A 17,659-nucleotide genomic window follows, 5' to 3' on the forward strand; every position below is an offset into this window, starting at 1 on the left:
AAACAAGAATTTTCATCAGAAATCAAGTCACTGGCAGCCACTGAACATTGCCTATACAAAACAAATACGGAAAATCTGAGTATTATCATTTATATCTACAAAATGACAATTTGGCATAGACATTTGATTTGCATCAACTTACTCATTCAGGCAACACTAACTTAAGAAAGGTAGTAGACAACACAATTGCTGAGAAATGGTCTTTGAATAATGCAATTAAGACATCAGGATTTTAAAATAAACTGTTAATATTTAGACAACCAAAAGTATATCCTTTCTCTATTTGCAAAATAAAGGAATAAAAAAAACTAACTGAAGACAGTGTTTATGGAACTGCTGACATGTGCCAACACTCATAGATCCTCTGTTAGCAATGCATTACTTGACATTTATATACCATTCTATCCAGCACTAAACTCGTGGAAGAGGCAAATACAGAAACATCACTTCAATGCAGGAAAACAGCACATCTAAGGAGAAGTAGGTTAAACATTTATGCGGAATACACTTTTACACAGGAAATTCTTTACCAGACACAGTGAAGTCCTCACAAGTAAGCATGGAAAAAGGAGCCAGAGTGGGGCGCCTACAACATGCTGGAAGGGCAGCCAGAAACTGCTTAAGGATTAAGAGTTACCTACATTTTCCTCCTTGGTTCTGGTGGCTTTGACATCTTAGATAATAGCTGATTAAACAAAACACTGTCACAGCGTCTACTAACATCAGACCTGGCTTCTGGGCTAAGGACCACACCTGCAGTTCAGCCACAACCTGCCTGAGAGAATGACCCTATACTGCAGAATCCAGAGTAAATATACTGTTCTGTATGTGTGGGTAAACAGTAAACATACTGTTCTGTATGTGTGAGGTCTCTGCACTTTTTAAGTCAAGAAGGGAAAAGGAATGAAGGTTCTTGTTATTTTAATCCTGGATTAACAACCTATGTTTTCTTTCCCTTCCTCCTCCACCCTGACTGGCTTTGGGAGTTCCCTGCTCCCAGAGGGCTAGAAGTTACTAACGCACACCACAAATAGCTTACTACGAGTCACGGATCTAGGCAAAAGGACGCTTTCAACACATTCGTTTTTCGCAAAGGCAGTGAATGGATAAAACCCTTCTCTAACCACTCTCAACAACAATTATTCAATTTAAAGATCTGAAAGAAATGTGGCGGGGGGGGGGGGGAAGGAAGCACAACACCTAGGATGCCTTCGGTACAACGCTATTTGAAAGTCTAGGGAAAAATGCTAACCGAAAATTATGTCTTTTAGAGACATTGCGGTGTTTCGCTACCTCCGGTGCTTTGCACTCCCCGCCCGCTCCAGCGCCAGTCCCAAGGCAGGCCCTAGGCCCCCAGCCGGACCCACGGCACCCCACTCGGGCCCACACACCGCCGCCGTACCTCTCACTCCCAGGCCAACTCCCCGCTGCCAGAAAACAGCGGAGCCGCCTCATTCGCCAAGGAGACGCCCTCAGCGAGGGCAGACAGCGCCACACCCCCCGCCCGCCCGCCCACACACCGGAGCACCGGCAGCTCTACAGAGGGAGCAACACCCCATCCTCTCCTCAGCCACCCCGGCCCTCCGCCGCATCTCCCACCTGCGCTGCCCGCCGCCGTGGCGCGGCAGGCCCCGCTGCCCGCCCAACATGGCTGAGGCGACCAGCACCTCCGCCGCCGCCACCCAACATGGCTGCGCCCGCCGTGCGGCGCCAGGCAGCGCGCAGGCACCACCCTCCCTCCCGGAAGGGGGCGGCACCGGAAGCAGCGCGCATGCGCGGCGTCCCTGCCCGAGGGCGTGCTCTGCGCGGCCGCTGCGCATGCGCAGAAAGACCCGTGAGGAGGCGTCATGGTGCCGCCGCCGGGAGAGGACCGTGGGGCTAGAGCGTTAGTTTAGCATGGCGGCGGCGGGTAAAAGATGTCGCTCCTGCTAAAAAGCCGGTGAGGGAGGGCGGGGGGAAGGCGTCGCATCCTGCGGAACGCGCTGCCGTGAGCGGCAGGGGGCGGCTGCCCTCACGGCCTCCCCCTCGCCACATGCCCGCTCCGCCGGCGACAGCCCGACCCCGGCACGGGAGCGTTAGCGTTACCTCAGGCATCAGCCTCCCTCATTCGGGCTTGGCCAAGCTCGTCGTCTGCGAGACGTGGTGAGCGACGTTAGCTTGGCAGAGGGGGCTGGTGCGCTCCAGAGGAACGTGTCCCACATTTCATACCGTTACGGGAATGCACGACCTTCCTCTGTTTCCTGCGCTTGTGAACGTACCTAAGCAATGCCACAACAAAAAAAATCTGGTGTATACAGGGCACCTCGTCATTACAATGTCTCCCCTGGAAAATCAAATTTCTAGTCGTCGCCTGTGCTGATTTCATGACATCCACTGTCACTCCTTCCCCCCTGCTAGCTATGAAAAGCAGTTGTTGTTTGCTTGTTTGGGTTTTTTCCCCTGCGATACATAGATATTTTTTACATACCTCCTTTCATTTATGCAGCCCTCCGCATTCAGGTTAGAGTAGGAAAATTCATCAAAGAAGGAATTACCAGGTGCACCTTCAGGAGAACTTAAGCCCTCTTTGTGTTCACACGTCCTCAGTGAGAACGCTGTATAAGGGTAAGTCAGGCTGATTTCCACCCCTGCCAAGTCTTAACTGGTAAACACAACTTTAAAATGAAAACCAGAAGTCTTACATAAAATCAACTGTATTTTTATTCAGCTCTTCAAAGAGTTTTAAGATTAACTACATGTATTCATTAAGCCTTTTCCTTAAAGGCTATCCAAATACTACTGTTTTAAAATAGTTAAGCCACCTAGGTAAAAAAAAAACAAACAAAAACAACAAACCAAATAACAAACCCTGTGGTATATCTTTGGAAGAAAATGTTTTGTAACACATGTAAGACCTTGAATATATCTCAACTCCTCAAATACCTCAAAGTTAACATTTCTTAAGAAATGGCACTCAGAACTTCAGTCAGTTATGTCTTACGGAGGTTTAGCCTGACTAGAATGGTACACAGCTGCAGTCTACCAAGTTTCAACACAATAAAAATAATCATACTGAAGAGATCACATAGTAACCTGGTATTTTGGTTTCAAGCTAATGGCGAGCCTCATGGTAAACAACTGCATTCATATAATGGATTCAAAATATGTCCTGCTTGGATAAAATGCCTTTTTTGGGTTAGCAAACTATGTTAACCTAAAATATCAACAGATAACATATTTTGCCAATATTTTCTGGAATGCTACAATTACAGACATAACACAGCCGTGGAAATAAATCATATAGCCACAGCCCATGTTTTCGGAAACAACTATTCAGATGCAGCACAGAGGGAAATTTGGGTTGTACACACATACATACCTATGGAGTATTTACACGGACACTGTGCACCCACATATAGATTGTCTTATTGTAATGACGTTACACTTAAAGAATGTACCTCAGATTACTAACATTGCCTACCCAGAAATGAGTGATGTGGAAAAGCATACACACAGCTGAAAAAAGTAACACTAAATCACTAATAATTCAAGAAAATTCTTTAAGTAAATATTTTAGCGCATCACATTTCTAAGAAAAAAAATTAACGAAGTAAAGTGCTGTAAAAAGACTGATTCTAAGCCCTACCCTTATGTTTAAGAAACGTATCAAGGTTGGGTGGGAGGCAATGTATTTCTTTCTACTGCAAACAGAGATCTTCTCTAGAAACAGCCCTATACGTGAACGCGGTTCTTCGGATGATGACCTGAAGCTATCACGAAGACAAATGCCTATTTTTGTACTCTATTATTTTCATGTTCAGTGATTTATTCAAGACAAAGAAGATATCAAATGACTGTGCAGGGAGAGGTCACGGTTTCTCCTTCTGCTGTCTGTAAGAATATGTCATACGGATTTTTAACAAGTTGCTTCTCTAACACGGCCTTTAAGAAGCTTACAAACTTTGGAGGCATGCCAGATTACTTTAAGAATTTAAACTTTGAAAATAAATGGTTGTTTAAGGAATTTAAGCCAGAAACTATTATTAACATAAATCATAATTTTATTTTGGTAATTATTACTAAGTTTTCTAAGAGGCACTTCTGTGCATAGAGCACTACCATTAAAAGATGCAAAACTATTCTACATTTATAACTGTTACTTTGTCATACTGTTTTATTGACAAAAGAAGTAAGATGAATAACAGCAAAGTTCCACTGAAATGAAAGCTTCCAATCAATTCCAAGTAGATAAATAACAACCCCACTGCACAAGCAGTTAGGAAATTAAAGCTCTTATTACATGAGATACTACTGGCAACTGACCTGTTTTTCTTGTATAAAACCATTTGCAACTACATGTATCTATTACCTAAGTTTCTCAAGGCCTTTAGGATTTTAACTTCACACATCTTTACAATAAATATTTTTATTCACAACAGGAAAAGAGTTGAATGACTGTCAGTAGCAAAACCACAACTCCAAAATCCTACCCTCTCTTCTGCAACTATTTCAGGGACCACATCCCTTGTATCTGTGCCACATTATGTAAACTTCCCAGAAGTAAATGGTACAAAATGCTTATTTGTAAAGGCTGCTGTGTAATGAGGAGGTGCATGTCAGATGACACCACCCAGCCCTGTAAGAATCTTCCAGAGGTTAAAAAACTCTGCAGAGACCATTTCAAACATCCAAATAGCTTTCCCACAGAAGTACTGGAAAATATTTTAAATTCAATCACTGATCAGCTCCTTGAATTTTTATTAATTTTCAGACTTGTCAACAAATCTGACTGAAACTCATGAACTCAATTTAATCCTATTCAGATGAAGAGGGACAGGCCACTTAAGATCTCTTCGGGAAAGAGACAATAGGTAACGAAAAACAGAATAATCACCCTTATTAATAGGTAGTACAGATAATTGCATAGTAAATGTTGTATACGTAACAACTGAGATATGCTCAAGCAATTTGGACTTTTGTCCAAATGGTTTGGACTTTAGTAAGTGCATGTTATTAAAAAAGCCCAAACAAATAACCCAACACCAACAATGTAGCATATATGTTAGTTCTCAAATAATGCTGTCAAATCTGTTCTTAGTTCCATATCCCTCTCCAAAATACAGCTTGCAGTGACATTCGTAACCATTTCCTGGCTGGCTGGCTGGCTCTAAGTGCAGTTCGGTGCTTTCACCACTCAACCTGTAGCTAGGCTGAGACTAGTGGAATCTTTCATGGTTGTGATTCCAGTATTTTACTGGTTTTAACATCCTGCCACCTATTCTGTCTCAAAGCAGTTCTGCCTGTCATGGTAATCAAGACATTTTCAGTTAACCATTGGCATGTCATCTATGCAAGTGATTTACTGATAAGATCCTTCTGATCATACAGGTGGGAGGCATTAGAGCTTTTATTCTCCTACATCAAAGCATTACAATCTTCCTTTCTCTCCTTATTTGACCCACCTGTCTGCCTGGGGTTAATACCCCTCTAAAGATGGACAACCCAAGCAGGCAAATACCCACATCTCAGCACCTGCATTGCACAGGTCAGTGTAAGAACCCAAACATACGTTCTCCAGCAGCTCAAGGCTTTCCACCAGGCAGTAGGCCAAATAATCGTCCATTGTAGGGTGTCATGGACACCTAGAAAACTAAGCACTACACTTAGGTCTCTTAAATGTATGGAAAATGCTTTGATTTTAATTTACAAATCATTCTGATGCAGATGAGGTCAAGAAGTGTGCATCAATACCCTATGAATATTAAAAGAGCAAATACTGCTTATGATCAGTCTTCGAATCACAAGCCTGAAGAACTTTCATTAATGATGGTCATTCTAACATGGCAACTTGTACCTCTGTGATACTGGCATCTCTGTCAGGGGAAAGGTTACCCCTCAGAAAACGCTCACAGGCTTTGAAATGGCTGAGCATTCTTGCAGAGTATTTAGACAGTTCACATGCTTGCTGCACTCCTTTCAAATGTATAAAAAATAATCCAGCACCTAAAGAACATCGAAACCCTAAGCAACATAGGTCCTGGAAACCCAACAGATTTAATGATGCATAGCATCAGCAGTGTAGGTAAATGGGGTATGTTTCTGAATCCTTCTGTTGTTTGAAATAAATACATCCATAAAAAAAATAAGCTAAAGGCAGATTAATGGAATAAAAGGTCCCTATGGGAGTTGTACATCTTCAGTATTAAATTCCTTAGCCTACAGAAACTGATCCCATTTCTAAGTGGAAGGGATCAGCAGAAGGAACACAACTGGTCTACTTTTTGGTGAACACTTGCAAAGATTAGTAAGAAATTTACAAATGGATTAAAGAAGAGCAAAAGTATCAATGAAGTCTAATCAAAGTCATTTTCTTAGTTAGCCCTTTACTCAAGAATCAAAACCCAAGTTAAATTTAAAAATTTAACCTACGTTAAAACTTGAAAAGAGAATAGTACTGCAAATAGAGAGGGATACACTTATTCCATTCAAGACATAGGACAGCACAATATGTATTAAAAAATAATAATCCAGAAACTGACATCTGGTGAATAGACGCCAAAGATACTAGTAAAAGTGGGCAGGAACTGAAAAGATTTACATCTGTTTTCAACACTGTAAAAGAAAGCTTTGGATTTTGCACCCCTGTAGAACGTGAAGTCTCAAACGAATTGAGCAGACCTTTTAACCAAACCCATTACGAAATACACTCAAATTTAAAAAGTTAAAACATACCCAAGTGTTATTCATCGTATTATGCAAACATCTAAAATGCAAAATTTGGCTCGGCAAGTTGGACAAGGCACTTGGCTTGAGAGCCAGGTCTCTGGGTGCTGCTGATCCTGTCGGCTGGCAAACCATTTGCCCATGCAGGTGAGGCACCACATGGGACGACAGTAGCATTGCTGGCACTCCCCTTCGTTTGGCTCCTGGCAGTTCTTGATGAGCTTGATGTTAGCGATAGTCTGCATACACCCTATGCACGGCTCCAGCTCCTAAAGGAGAAAACGTCAAAACTATGAACTGCACAGAACGGTTTCTGTTATTGCTCTTCAAAGGCTTCTAGAAAATTTTGAGGCAGAACTGCCCCACCAGAGCCAGCAAATGCTTTCAATCTCCAGAGCCATATTTTATTAGAACACCCTCTAATGAATGACAACAAAGTATCTCTTTAAACAGAAAGCCCAGAACTGCTACACAAGACTGATTAAACAAAAATGACTGAAAATAAACCTTCTTTCTCTGTCTGAAGAGCTCCACCTGTTTGCAGAGCACAGCAGCCAGAGCAAGGTAAACAAGCAGCCATCTTTATCATTCAGACATACTATTTTACAAAAAAACATACCAATATAAAGTAAGGAAAATAAACAACGCAAACAGTTCTTACCACTTGTTACACTATCTTTGTAAGTAGGAGACACAAATAACAGCGGAAATCAGGGCTCTATTGAACACAATGGGCACTCATCTTGAAGGACCAGAAATTTACTTAATTTTTCTTGGAATCTTTGGAATAATTGGTATTTCCCCACCGTTAATTATGCCACATGAACTTGCAGTTGCATACAGGGAGAACGTGTTGCTATGAATTGTTTTACAACTAATAATAATTAGCATTTTCCACGTGTCTTCTAGCCAAAGCTCTCCAAGAGCTTGACAAAGTTCAAAAGACAGCACACTGGACAGGCTGGGACACCGGAATCCTATTCATACTGCTACCGGTGTGACAGAAAGCAGCCCTGCTTGGTCGTCTCTAGTTCCCACCTCCAGTGTCTCTTCCCTTCAAGCGTTTGTTCACCCACACTGGTGGCTTGACTGTGGAGCGGATCCAGATGAAAACTAGTCATCTTTCCTTGCCTCTTTTTACCTCGATTATTTCCGCCAACTAGCTTCACCACAGACAAAATCTTGTGTCAACGGGGGGATGAGGAGAGTGCAGGAAGCAGGGCTGCTTCTTTCAGAAGCTGTATCAGCTTTAACTTGTGAAATTAGGGCTTATTGTAGTTTTTAGGCAGGAAAAATTCTAGCACAGAAAGGTTTGCTAACTTTTTCAGCTTATTCATGGAGCTTCAGAATAGGGAAAAATCCCATATTGTATTTTTAATGTCCATATCATAATTTCTGGTGTTATTTATTACTCAATGTCAAACCAAAATTCAGTAACTTAGCTGACACTTAAGTATGTCACAAAATAAAAGTCCTGCAAGAAAGCAAATCTCTCAAATGTACAGTATCTTCTCTTTATTTTGAACATCTATTTTTGCTATACACTGCAATCAGAATGCACAAACACATTATATGCAGACTTACCTGATCCAATTTTATTTTAGCTAGTTCACGTAACCGAGCAGTGAATACAGCATCTAAGCTGCACGACACTACCAAAGATATCAAGTACTCACCCCATTAGCTGGGACATCTGACACAGACTCACTGCAAGGTCACCAGAACTAGTTTAATTAGTTACCTCTGGTATATTGAACAGTGCTCCAGTCACACTTCTGATTGCAGCGCAAGTACAGTAATGACTAGGTCTCTGAGAATATTACTGAAGGAAGGACTCCAGGGTGTTATTTACAATTAAAACAAGCCCCAATTAAGAATCATGAATTTATTTCAGCAGAAGATCCAGCAAAACCTGGCTGTCTAGAAAAGCAAGCTGTAATGGAGCAAACTGCCCAAAGAACACTAACAACAGCTGTGACTCTAGGTCCCCAGAAACTTTCTGGAAATGCAACCTCATCACTTCCGGATGTTTTCAAACATAGTTTTTTATGGAAATTAGTATAGGGGACTTTCTTCCACTGTGCTGTTTCTCATGTCTCAAAAACGTAATGCACACAATACAGTTTGTTTCCTCATAGAAGAAACAGAAGAAACAGCCAGAACTACATTTATTACGTATTTACTGAAATGGAAGGTGAGCCCTTGGGACGGCTGCGCCCACCCTGACTAAGCAAACAGCACTTTGGTCCAGGCATCACTGATGAGGAGGCCTGACTGGAGTCACCCCTGCTGGGCAGACCTTGAGAAACTGTGTGAAGCCATACCTGCTCAGGAAGTTAAAGAATTCAGGCTATGTCTTATCAGGAGCTAACGATGCCAGCCTGAGATAGAACTTAGCAAAACTAAAACCGCTACAGCTGCACACCCTCACCAAAGGGGAGTCTGACTGCGAGTCAAGCACTTTATGCTATAAATATCCTAGTTCCCGCCAGGCCTGTTGAGCTCTCCTGCACGGCAGTAATCTCCCCTTGGGTAGGATACCTTACATGATTACTCCTCAAGGTCTAGAGATCCCTTACCCGGAATCTGTTTTCTGCAGTGAGGTAAGTGACATTTTATATCAGATATAAAGCATATCGTATACAAGCTAGCTTAGCTATTAGAAATGCAGTAAGTAGTAGAGTGTTTGACTGCTGTTTAACTACTGTTCGATTACTGGTTAATAATAATTCTTTAATAATTACTGTTTAATCCATTCATGCACAATCAATTGACAATTCGTTAGTTCTAACAATCACAAATCATTAATACATAAGGATTTTAAAACAGACTGTATCTGGCCAACAAATATATGTAAAGTATCTACTGAACTAAATAGCACCTGAGAGCACCCTAGTTCTTTTAACAACTCATAATTGCCTTCATACCACTTACCACATGCTCCTAAAGGAAATCCTATAAACATGACAGAAGTGGCATTTGTCAGTTCCTGGATTTTATCTTCAATGTGTCAATTTTTTTTTTTTTTTTTTTTTACTTACTTTCTCAGCTGCTGCGTCCACCAGAGATGTTAGTTTGTTCTCACACCTAACTGCAATATCTACTACAAAAGCCTGGTCTCCTTTAAGGAATACCAGGTCTGGTTTTATTTTGCTGGTCTTTCAGCAGCGGCTCTGATTGATCATCAGAGAAATATTCATCCTTCTCGCAGCAGTAATCATCACAAACATGGACCAGATTCGATTTACGCCTCGACAAGCCAAGCACACAGTGGTGGTCCTCACTTCTTTTACTTGTGCTAATCAATACAGTAACTGTAATACATTCTGCATCACACGTGTTTAAAATTGATGGAAGTACAGGAATATTGGAAGACCCAACACAAAACCTAATAATGACCATCACTTGTAATCACACAATTGTAAAAGCAAGTAAGAATCACCTTACTTCTGCTACACCAGGTGACAGAAGCTCTACTGAATGTAATGTGATAAATTATTCAAAGGCAAACACCTACATGATGGTCAGGAAGATAAATCAAACTCGATGAAAAAGCAGATTAGGCTGTGCCTCACGCCCAGATTGTATACTTAGTTTCCTCTTTAATGACACAACTATAGAAGCAGTGTGCCTGTGGACAGATAAAAGGAGAGAGCGTGAAAGTGGACTATCCTTAAAGGTCACAGTAACATCTGGTTACAGACCTCACACTACACCAACAACTACCTCCTACTACCTATCAACCTACTCTCTACTCTGTTAGTCCCACAACCGACCGAGCTACATATTTCTGTGATTGGACCCTCTGCTATTAAAGGTACAGAACAGTCATATTTAACCCATCATGGTCCCTGAAAAGGGTACAACTGTCCATGTGCGCTAATCTGTATAAGAACACTTTGTGAAGACTCGTTGATAGAAGTTTTACTCATAATGTGTCCAATCAATCAAATGTATGAGTTTGTAACTTTGTAAGCATTACTGGATGAGATTTTAATTACAGAGCTCCAGTGACCTCATAGGCACTGTTAAAGGAAAACGACACCCTATCACAGAATCATAGAATTGCCTAGGTTGGAAGGGACCTGTCAGATCATCCAGTCCAACCATCAACCTATCACTGACAAAAACCATCACTAAACCATACCACTAAGCACTACGTCTACCCATCCTTTAAATACCTCCAGGGATGGTGCCTCAACCACTTCCCTGAGCAGCCTGTTCCAATGCTTAATAACCCTTTCAGTGTAAAATTTTTTCCTAATATCCAGTCTAAACCATATAATGACCTTTCACCCTTCCCGCAGCAGAATGAACTCGATACTGTTTCAGAAGCTACTGAAACATAAAGACTTACGGGCCTTATTACAAAAAGTACAACAACAAAGCAAAACCACATTAATAACTGTACATCACGATGGAGAAGAAATACACCGTACACTAGGAAGAGTGAAGAAGGATCGGGACCACCATTGGTGGGAAACTCTATTAGGGTGGTCTCCAACAGAAACAGCTGTATTGAACGCCATGTTACATCCTGTAGTAATAATGTTTGCCCTTCTGGTAGCTTGTATTGCTATTATTGTCTTTTTATATATTCAAGTTTGCTTTTTGCCTGATCAGTATATCTCATTGTGTGGAACTATCTTATAATTAACCTTTTAAATTTTGGATTTATCATTTAATCCTGCAGTAGACAACATGATGCCATTACAGCCTCCTATTTATAACACAGAGGCAAGAGGTGACCGTACCACCACTCTGTGAAGTAAAGTGTAGTCGCAGGGTGGAGTGTGATGGCTGTGCCCACCCTGCATCTATTATCTACAGTGAGATAAGTGACATTTTATATTAGATCTAAAGCATACTGTATACAAACTAGCTTAATCATTAGAAGTGCAGTAAGTAGTAGAGTGTTTGACTGCCATGTAATTACCATTTAATTACTGTTTGAATACTGTTTACTTACTGTTTAATAATTATCAGTTAATCTTCATTCTATCATTGTTTAATCAGTGTTTAATAAAACCTTTTGGTTAACCTCACAATGATGACTTCTCTTAATCATTTGCCTGTGACAGCCCTAAGCGAACAGTTATCAATTACACAGTAATCACAGGCTCACCTATATTGAAAAAACAATTATTACAGTGGATAGAAATTCTTACCTGAGTGCTTGGAACAGAGTATGTCTGGTTAATTTCCACCAGAGATGTAAAGGTTTCTAGAAATAAATCACTAAGGCTTTGATGGATCACAACATTAGCTGCATTGCTGATGGGAGCACGGAGCTTTTCTCGGAGCTCCCCATACTCTGTGGAGTTCAACCTGGAGAAGAAAAGATAGAACAAAATGTTACCTTGATTATGCATTCAAATACCTTGGTAGCACGTTGCAGAGGTTAACACCAGAGAAGTGAATTCACAGAGACCTTATTTAGGTTGATACACACTAGTCAGAATAAATACACACTGAGCATTTAGTTTTCTTTTGCTCTTTAGTTGTTGTTGGTTTTGACACAACTTAGATAACGGAAAACGCTGCCCTCCATTTCTGTGTCAGATTGACGACAGGATATGCCAAAGAGTAGCTGAAACATCACACAAAAATAATGGAATGCTTTCAAAGTTATCAGCATGAACAAAAGCAATACAGGTACATAAATCATGCATTAACTTAGTAACTTCATACAGTAATACATAATAATTAATAACTTAATACATTAATTACTGCATGCACAATTTCTGTCCACCTTTTTAGTGCCTATTTACTTACACCATATCTAAGTTCTAGTTTATAAATTCCTGAGGACAGAAATTAGAATTATATCATGTGGCATGTAGCACATCGTGATATAGTACATATAAATATTAGAAGAATGTCAATCAGTATCAATTTCTGTGATTTTATGATACAATTTTAGATAAAACATGAGATTTCACAAAGGTTACAAACAGCTGCTGAATGGGACTTACACTTTGATTTAAGGCTGTAACAAGCTGTGTTTCACACTAGGTTGTTTCTGCTAAAGTAAGTCTCTCTAGGTCAGGCCCACAGACCTCAAGTGGCACATGAGACCCTGTGCAGATCCTGTAGCGACACGTTACTGCTGTTACCCCTTTCTACCATAACAGTTCTGAACCATAGATTCAGAGCTCCCCAGCTTGATGTTTCCACTCATTAAACAGCTTTCATGGAGAAGCCCTGGGAACATCGCCCTGAAATTCCTCATTCTTCCTACCACTTGCTGACTTCCTGGAGCCCAGTGCGATGAAACGCTGGCTTAGCTTTAGCTCCTAGTGGTCTCCATTGTTTTAACTATTATAGGATAAGGCTGTTTGCTAAGAGATACTATCTGTGCAAGTAACAGCAACCTTTGTATCCAGAGGAAAAATTCACCTTCAACACACAGGGAAATGTGGCCTACCTACACAAAAGCATTTTTCTACCAGAAACTACTCATAATTCTGATTCTGGATATATACAATGATCCTACATCCTTAATAGGGTAATAGGGGAATTTTGTCCTATGGCCCTTTTCTTAAACCCTGTATTTAGCAGAGATTTGTTATTTCTGACACATCTTATTAAAAGAACTTTTAAAAACTCTTCTGAGTGATGTTCAGTTTAGCCACAAAATAAAATTTTGGGGTTTGGATTTTTTTTTCCTCTAAAAGGAATTCCCAAACAAGCCGTGATTTTCTCAGCTGTGGATGTAGTTTTATCACTCTGTCACTGAGGCAATTACAGAAGAAAATCATTAGTTTTTTAATACTTATTTGGTCACCACTCTCACAGGTCTGTCTATAAAAGTCTCCTCTTTTCTTAGGATTGTCATGCTTACCTTAATTAACCTCTTGTTCTAAGCTCTGTTCACCCGGATATCTAACACAATCACCTCTATGCCTTCTTCGTGCTTGCCAGGACCCCTCTGCTCACCTACCAGTATGGTGATCTGCCTGCTTTTAACTACCTAGTAAATAAATGCTGCTGACATACAAATGTGCAGCAGATAGACCTTCTCAAATGCCTTTTCAAATACACAGTTTTAGAAGCACTAGCATGGCTTTGTGTACTCCTTTTAATGACACAACAACAAAAAAGACTTTAGCACCATTCTAATCAGTGTCACAGGTTTCTGCAGAACTTGTACTTTTGCCTAGCTACACAGAAAGACTGCTGAAAAAAATAGCATGGGCCCTTGGAAAACAAGCCCTAACAGTTCACAGCACATTTGCTATGTTTTACTGCTACAAAGCCACACAAATCAGAAATGGACCAAAATTACTTCCTTGGTTTAAGGGCAGTTAGCTTGCAGTAGCTCAGTGAGAACTCTTCTGAGCAGTGACAAAATTATGAGCCTTGAGCAGAAGACGGGGGGGGAAAAAAAAAGTCATGGGTGAACAACAGCCAGTTTTAGAAAAATAACTATTTCTCCTCCCCCAAAATTTGGAAGACCAAAGTTTCTCCCTTTCATTCCTGTTCTCCATCTTTCACCTAAGTTTCTCCAGTTACTTTTTTCTGCATCCAGCACAATCTTCTTCCTAAGAATGGATCAAAGAGGGCAGTCCCTCTGTTTAACCACTGCGCATTCAATACTGTAGGTGTATGAATCTTTCTAAACAACCTTTCTCCACTGCACTGCACGGCTGAACAGTGCATACAGCATCCCTGAACACCAGGCAGGGAGAAAAAAGGAAGGGACAAGACCCAAAGAGTCTTCAGAGCTGCCATAAAAGCACTCTATTAGCATCATCAAACAGTATATACAACACAACAGGGTAGTTGTTTTACCGGATATCAAATGCCTTTACATAGGGATTAATACTGGCAACACGGATGGTGAGGAACTGCACAGGAACATTCGAGTCTGGGGTGAGTTCATGCTGTCTGGAGTCTGTCACCGTCAAATGAATGTCCTGCTGCTGGGCAACATGTAAACAGTAGGTGGTCACTTTAATCACCCACGTGTCCGTAACAATCACCCTTGCTCCTGGGGCTCCGGTAGCAAATTTGTCGATTCTCCTAAATTCCATGTTGATGGAAGAAGCTACTGCCCTCCAACCCGACTGCGGGAGAGCATGAAGAGCAAGCGTTCGGGCTAACGGATGATTATTCCAACCTTTCCGTGACCAGTAATATGCCAGGGCACTTGTGACTGCTGGCAAGAGAACAGCGAAGAAGAAGAAAGTTTTCCATCCTTTTGAAGCCAGGTAGAAAAAACAAAGATGCTTTTCAGGTGCAGCAAAGCACATACCAAGGTAATAACCTGCAAGGAAAAAGACTCACTTTCAGGAAGCAATTAAGTACATGCATAAACACATACCCCTGACTCATATAGTTATCTAAGTAGTGAGCTCACCTCCTGGAGAGCTATCGTACTTCCAGATGGTAACTCAAATTCAAACCTCTTGTCCTAAGCAATCTGAGGTAAATTCTTACCTGCCACTCATTTTTAACAGAATTATGTAGCTAAATGAAGCTGATATGCATTGCAAGTTAAATAAAATTACCTGTAAGATGACACTTGCTTTTAGCACAATTATATGGCTGAACGAAGCTGATTTGAATTCTCTGGTTAAATAAAATGCCATTCCTTTGTAATTGCATGTGATTGCATGCATTGTAGATGCAGCCAACTAGTTACAAAGCTCAGGGCGCACACTCCGAAGAAGCTTCAGCGATACTAAAACACTCTATTTCCAGGATGTATCGCACCACCTGATTCCCCTACACCTGCGTACCCCTGACCCACGGCCACGGGCGAGAAACCCCCTTTGCTCCCGCCCAGCCGAGGGTCACCCCGGCGGCGGGTTTGCCTTTCACACCCGCCAGGCTGAGGGCTGCCATCCCCCCCCAGTCCCCCCGGCGGTGACTCGCCCGTGGCGACCCTCCCCCCCGCGAGCCCTCCCGCCGTGCGGGGCTCACCCAGGGGCAGGAGGGAGTGGGCCAGCAGCGTGCCGGTGCTGCGCCGCAGGTGATACTGCACGAAGGCCGCGTCCTCGCTGCCCAGCCAGGCGGCCAGCAGGCTCTGCACCGTCAGCCCGGCCGAGCGCACCTCGTCGGGGGGGAAGACGAAGCAGACGGCGAACACCAGGTAGGCCAGCGTGAAGGTCACCGCCGGGCTCTCCATGCTGCGCCCCGCCGGGCAGGGCCCGCTCCCGCCGCGGCACGGCCCGACCCGACCCGCGGCTCCCTGGGAGCGGTAGTTCCCGGGCGGGGCGGTTCCGCTGGGGCGGAGCCGGCGGCGGGGTGGAGGCGCGGCGCTCTCAGTGCAAAGCGGCGGCCCTGCCGTCCCGCGGTGGCCAGCGCCGCGCTCCAGCTGGCTACCGAATAGCTGACTCAGCCCCTGGCTCCCCAGAGCCGGCCAGGGCTGGTGTCTGCCGGTAACCGACCCTCCCCGTGGCCTCACTCTTCATAAACTTGTAGAAGTCCTGGCAAAATAAACATTCCGAACTTAAAAGGGCTCTGTTGGGCGAGGGCGGCGTCCTTCTGAAGCAGGGAAATGGCCTGTGGTGCTTCAGGGTCTGAAAAAACTTTGTTTTTCCTGGTGTATTCTATGTAGTATTTTCTTCAAAGAATGGTCAAGACAGGGAGGTATGGTCTTAAAAGGCCTTAAAATGAGTCAGATTATCAGATATCTTTGTACACTCCCAAGCACAGCAAAGAGAGAGGCTGGACTGGGATCTCCGGTTACTACTGAAATACAAATAACAGCCACAACAATTGCCATTTCTCTCAGAATGCAACAAAACACCTGTTTGCACCCTGTAATAACCCTAAACTGCAATATTTGTCTGTTTTAGAGAAAGGGGACATCGCACAGTTGGAGAAGCGTGGCAGAAAAAGCAATGCACGATGTGTCTGCGGCTACCGATGGGGAGCTGAGTAAATAGGAAATGCTGCCCCTGGAATGTGAGATCTCATGCTGGCAGATGGCCGATGTGTCACTGTTGTTGATGGAGATCAGGAATTCACGGTGGTTTAGTGACTCTTCAGTAAGACAGAGGCATCAGTAAAATTATGCTCGGATTACAGGCATCATATTTCATTCTAAAAGACATCATTGTTTGCAAGTTTATTCTTTTAACAATCATTTCATTGTTGCTGTCTAATGACTCAACTGTAAGGACTGTTTTAATTTGCGGAATGGACCGTGGAGTTCAATAATAAAAATCAGGTTGTGAAGCAGCAAGTTTTCTTTCTGTGGTTTTATTCAGAAGATTGTTGAAGCAGAATAACTGAGATGTGGGTGTATTTGGGACTACAGGGCACTGATGAGTTTCTGTTGCGAAGGGGGAAGAGATGCAAAATGCTCCAACAGCTACACGGGACAGTTATGCAAAAGTCCTGAAGATCATGGACGTTCATGTGGATTTATTTAGCAACACAGAGCTCTGAATGAAACATGAATTTAAATGTGGACCTTCTTCTTCCAAAAGCTTGCCAGCTTTGGATCTGATTCTGCACTAAGTTCTCTACCAGCAGCTTTCGTTTCCTTTAAAGAGTCCTAATGGTATCAACAGTATTTCATAAACTCACCGTGGGACTGAATTTCAGGAGACACTCCAGATTTATTTATATTGACCCCTTTTACAAAGCCTGATGAACATCAGCCTCAGTCCCAATTCCTCCATAGCAGGTACCTGCAAGGAGAACATTTGGGTTTACATCTCAAATTCTTGTACAGTTTTGCTTTGTGTGTAAATCCGTGTGTGTGTGGCACTGAGCAGTGAGAACGGGTAAGTGCCTGCCTGGCCTTCCCCTGGCCACAGCCAGGCGATGGAGGGGCTGATGCCCAGGAAGTACACTGGGGTCCATAAAAATCCATCTGGGCCTCCAGCGCTTTGTCCCTGCCCTCTTACTTCACTCCTTCCATGGCAAAAGGATTTTGGGTACTGAGAATTTGCTTTTCTAAGATTTCATACCAAAGGGCAGAATTATTTACCTCAGGATT

The 17,659-nt window shown here is 42.5% G+C and overlaps 1 protein-coding gene across 1 annotated transcript; it reads right to left on the reverse strand.

The window, feature by feature from the left end:
* Positions 1-2,682: 2,682 nt before the first annotated feature.
* Positions 2,683-15,912, reverse strand: TMEM129 (transmembrane protein 129, E3 ubiquitin ligase). The gene is made up of 4 exons (XM_063336523.1): positions 15,631-15,912; positions 14,497-14,971; positions 11,871-12,030; positions 2,683-6,971 (listed from the first exon to the last, which is right to left on the reverse strand). The coding sequence occupies exons 1-4, from the start codon at positions 15,833-15,835 to the stop codon at positions 6,723-6,725; spliced, it is 1,089 nt and encodes a 362-aa protein (XP_063192593.1). The 5' UTR covers positions 15,836-15,912; the 3' UTR covers positions 2,683-6,722.
* Between the last annotated feature and the right edge of the window lie 1,747 nt (positions 15,913-17,659).

This window comes from Chroicocephalus ridibundus, chromosome 5, assembly GCF_963924245.1.
Source record: "Chroicocephalus ridibundus chromosome 5, bChrRid1.1, whole genome shotgun sequence".
NCBI lineage: Eukaryota > Metazoa > Chordata > Aves > Charadriiformes > Laridae > Chroicocephalus > Chroicocephalus ridibundus.

What these genes read in the sequence shown, in the direction of transcription:
- TMEM129 (XM_063336523.1), bottom strand. Translation starts at nt 15,835, where the DNA reads ATGGAGAGCCCGGCGGTGACCTTCACGCTGGCCTACCTGGTGTTCGCC. An exon ending in CCACTCCCTCCTGCCCCTGG is followed by an intron (nt 14,972 to 15,630) that starts GTGAGCCCCGCA and finishes TTTTCCTTGCAG; the next exon opens with GTTATTACCTTGGTATGTGC. An exon ending in GTAAAGGCATTTGATATCCG is followed by an intron (nt 12,031 to 14,496) that starts GTAAAACAACTA and finishes TTTCTTCTCCAG; the next exon opens with GTTGAACTCCACAGAGTATG.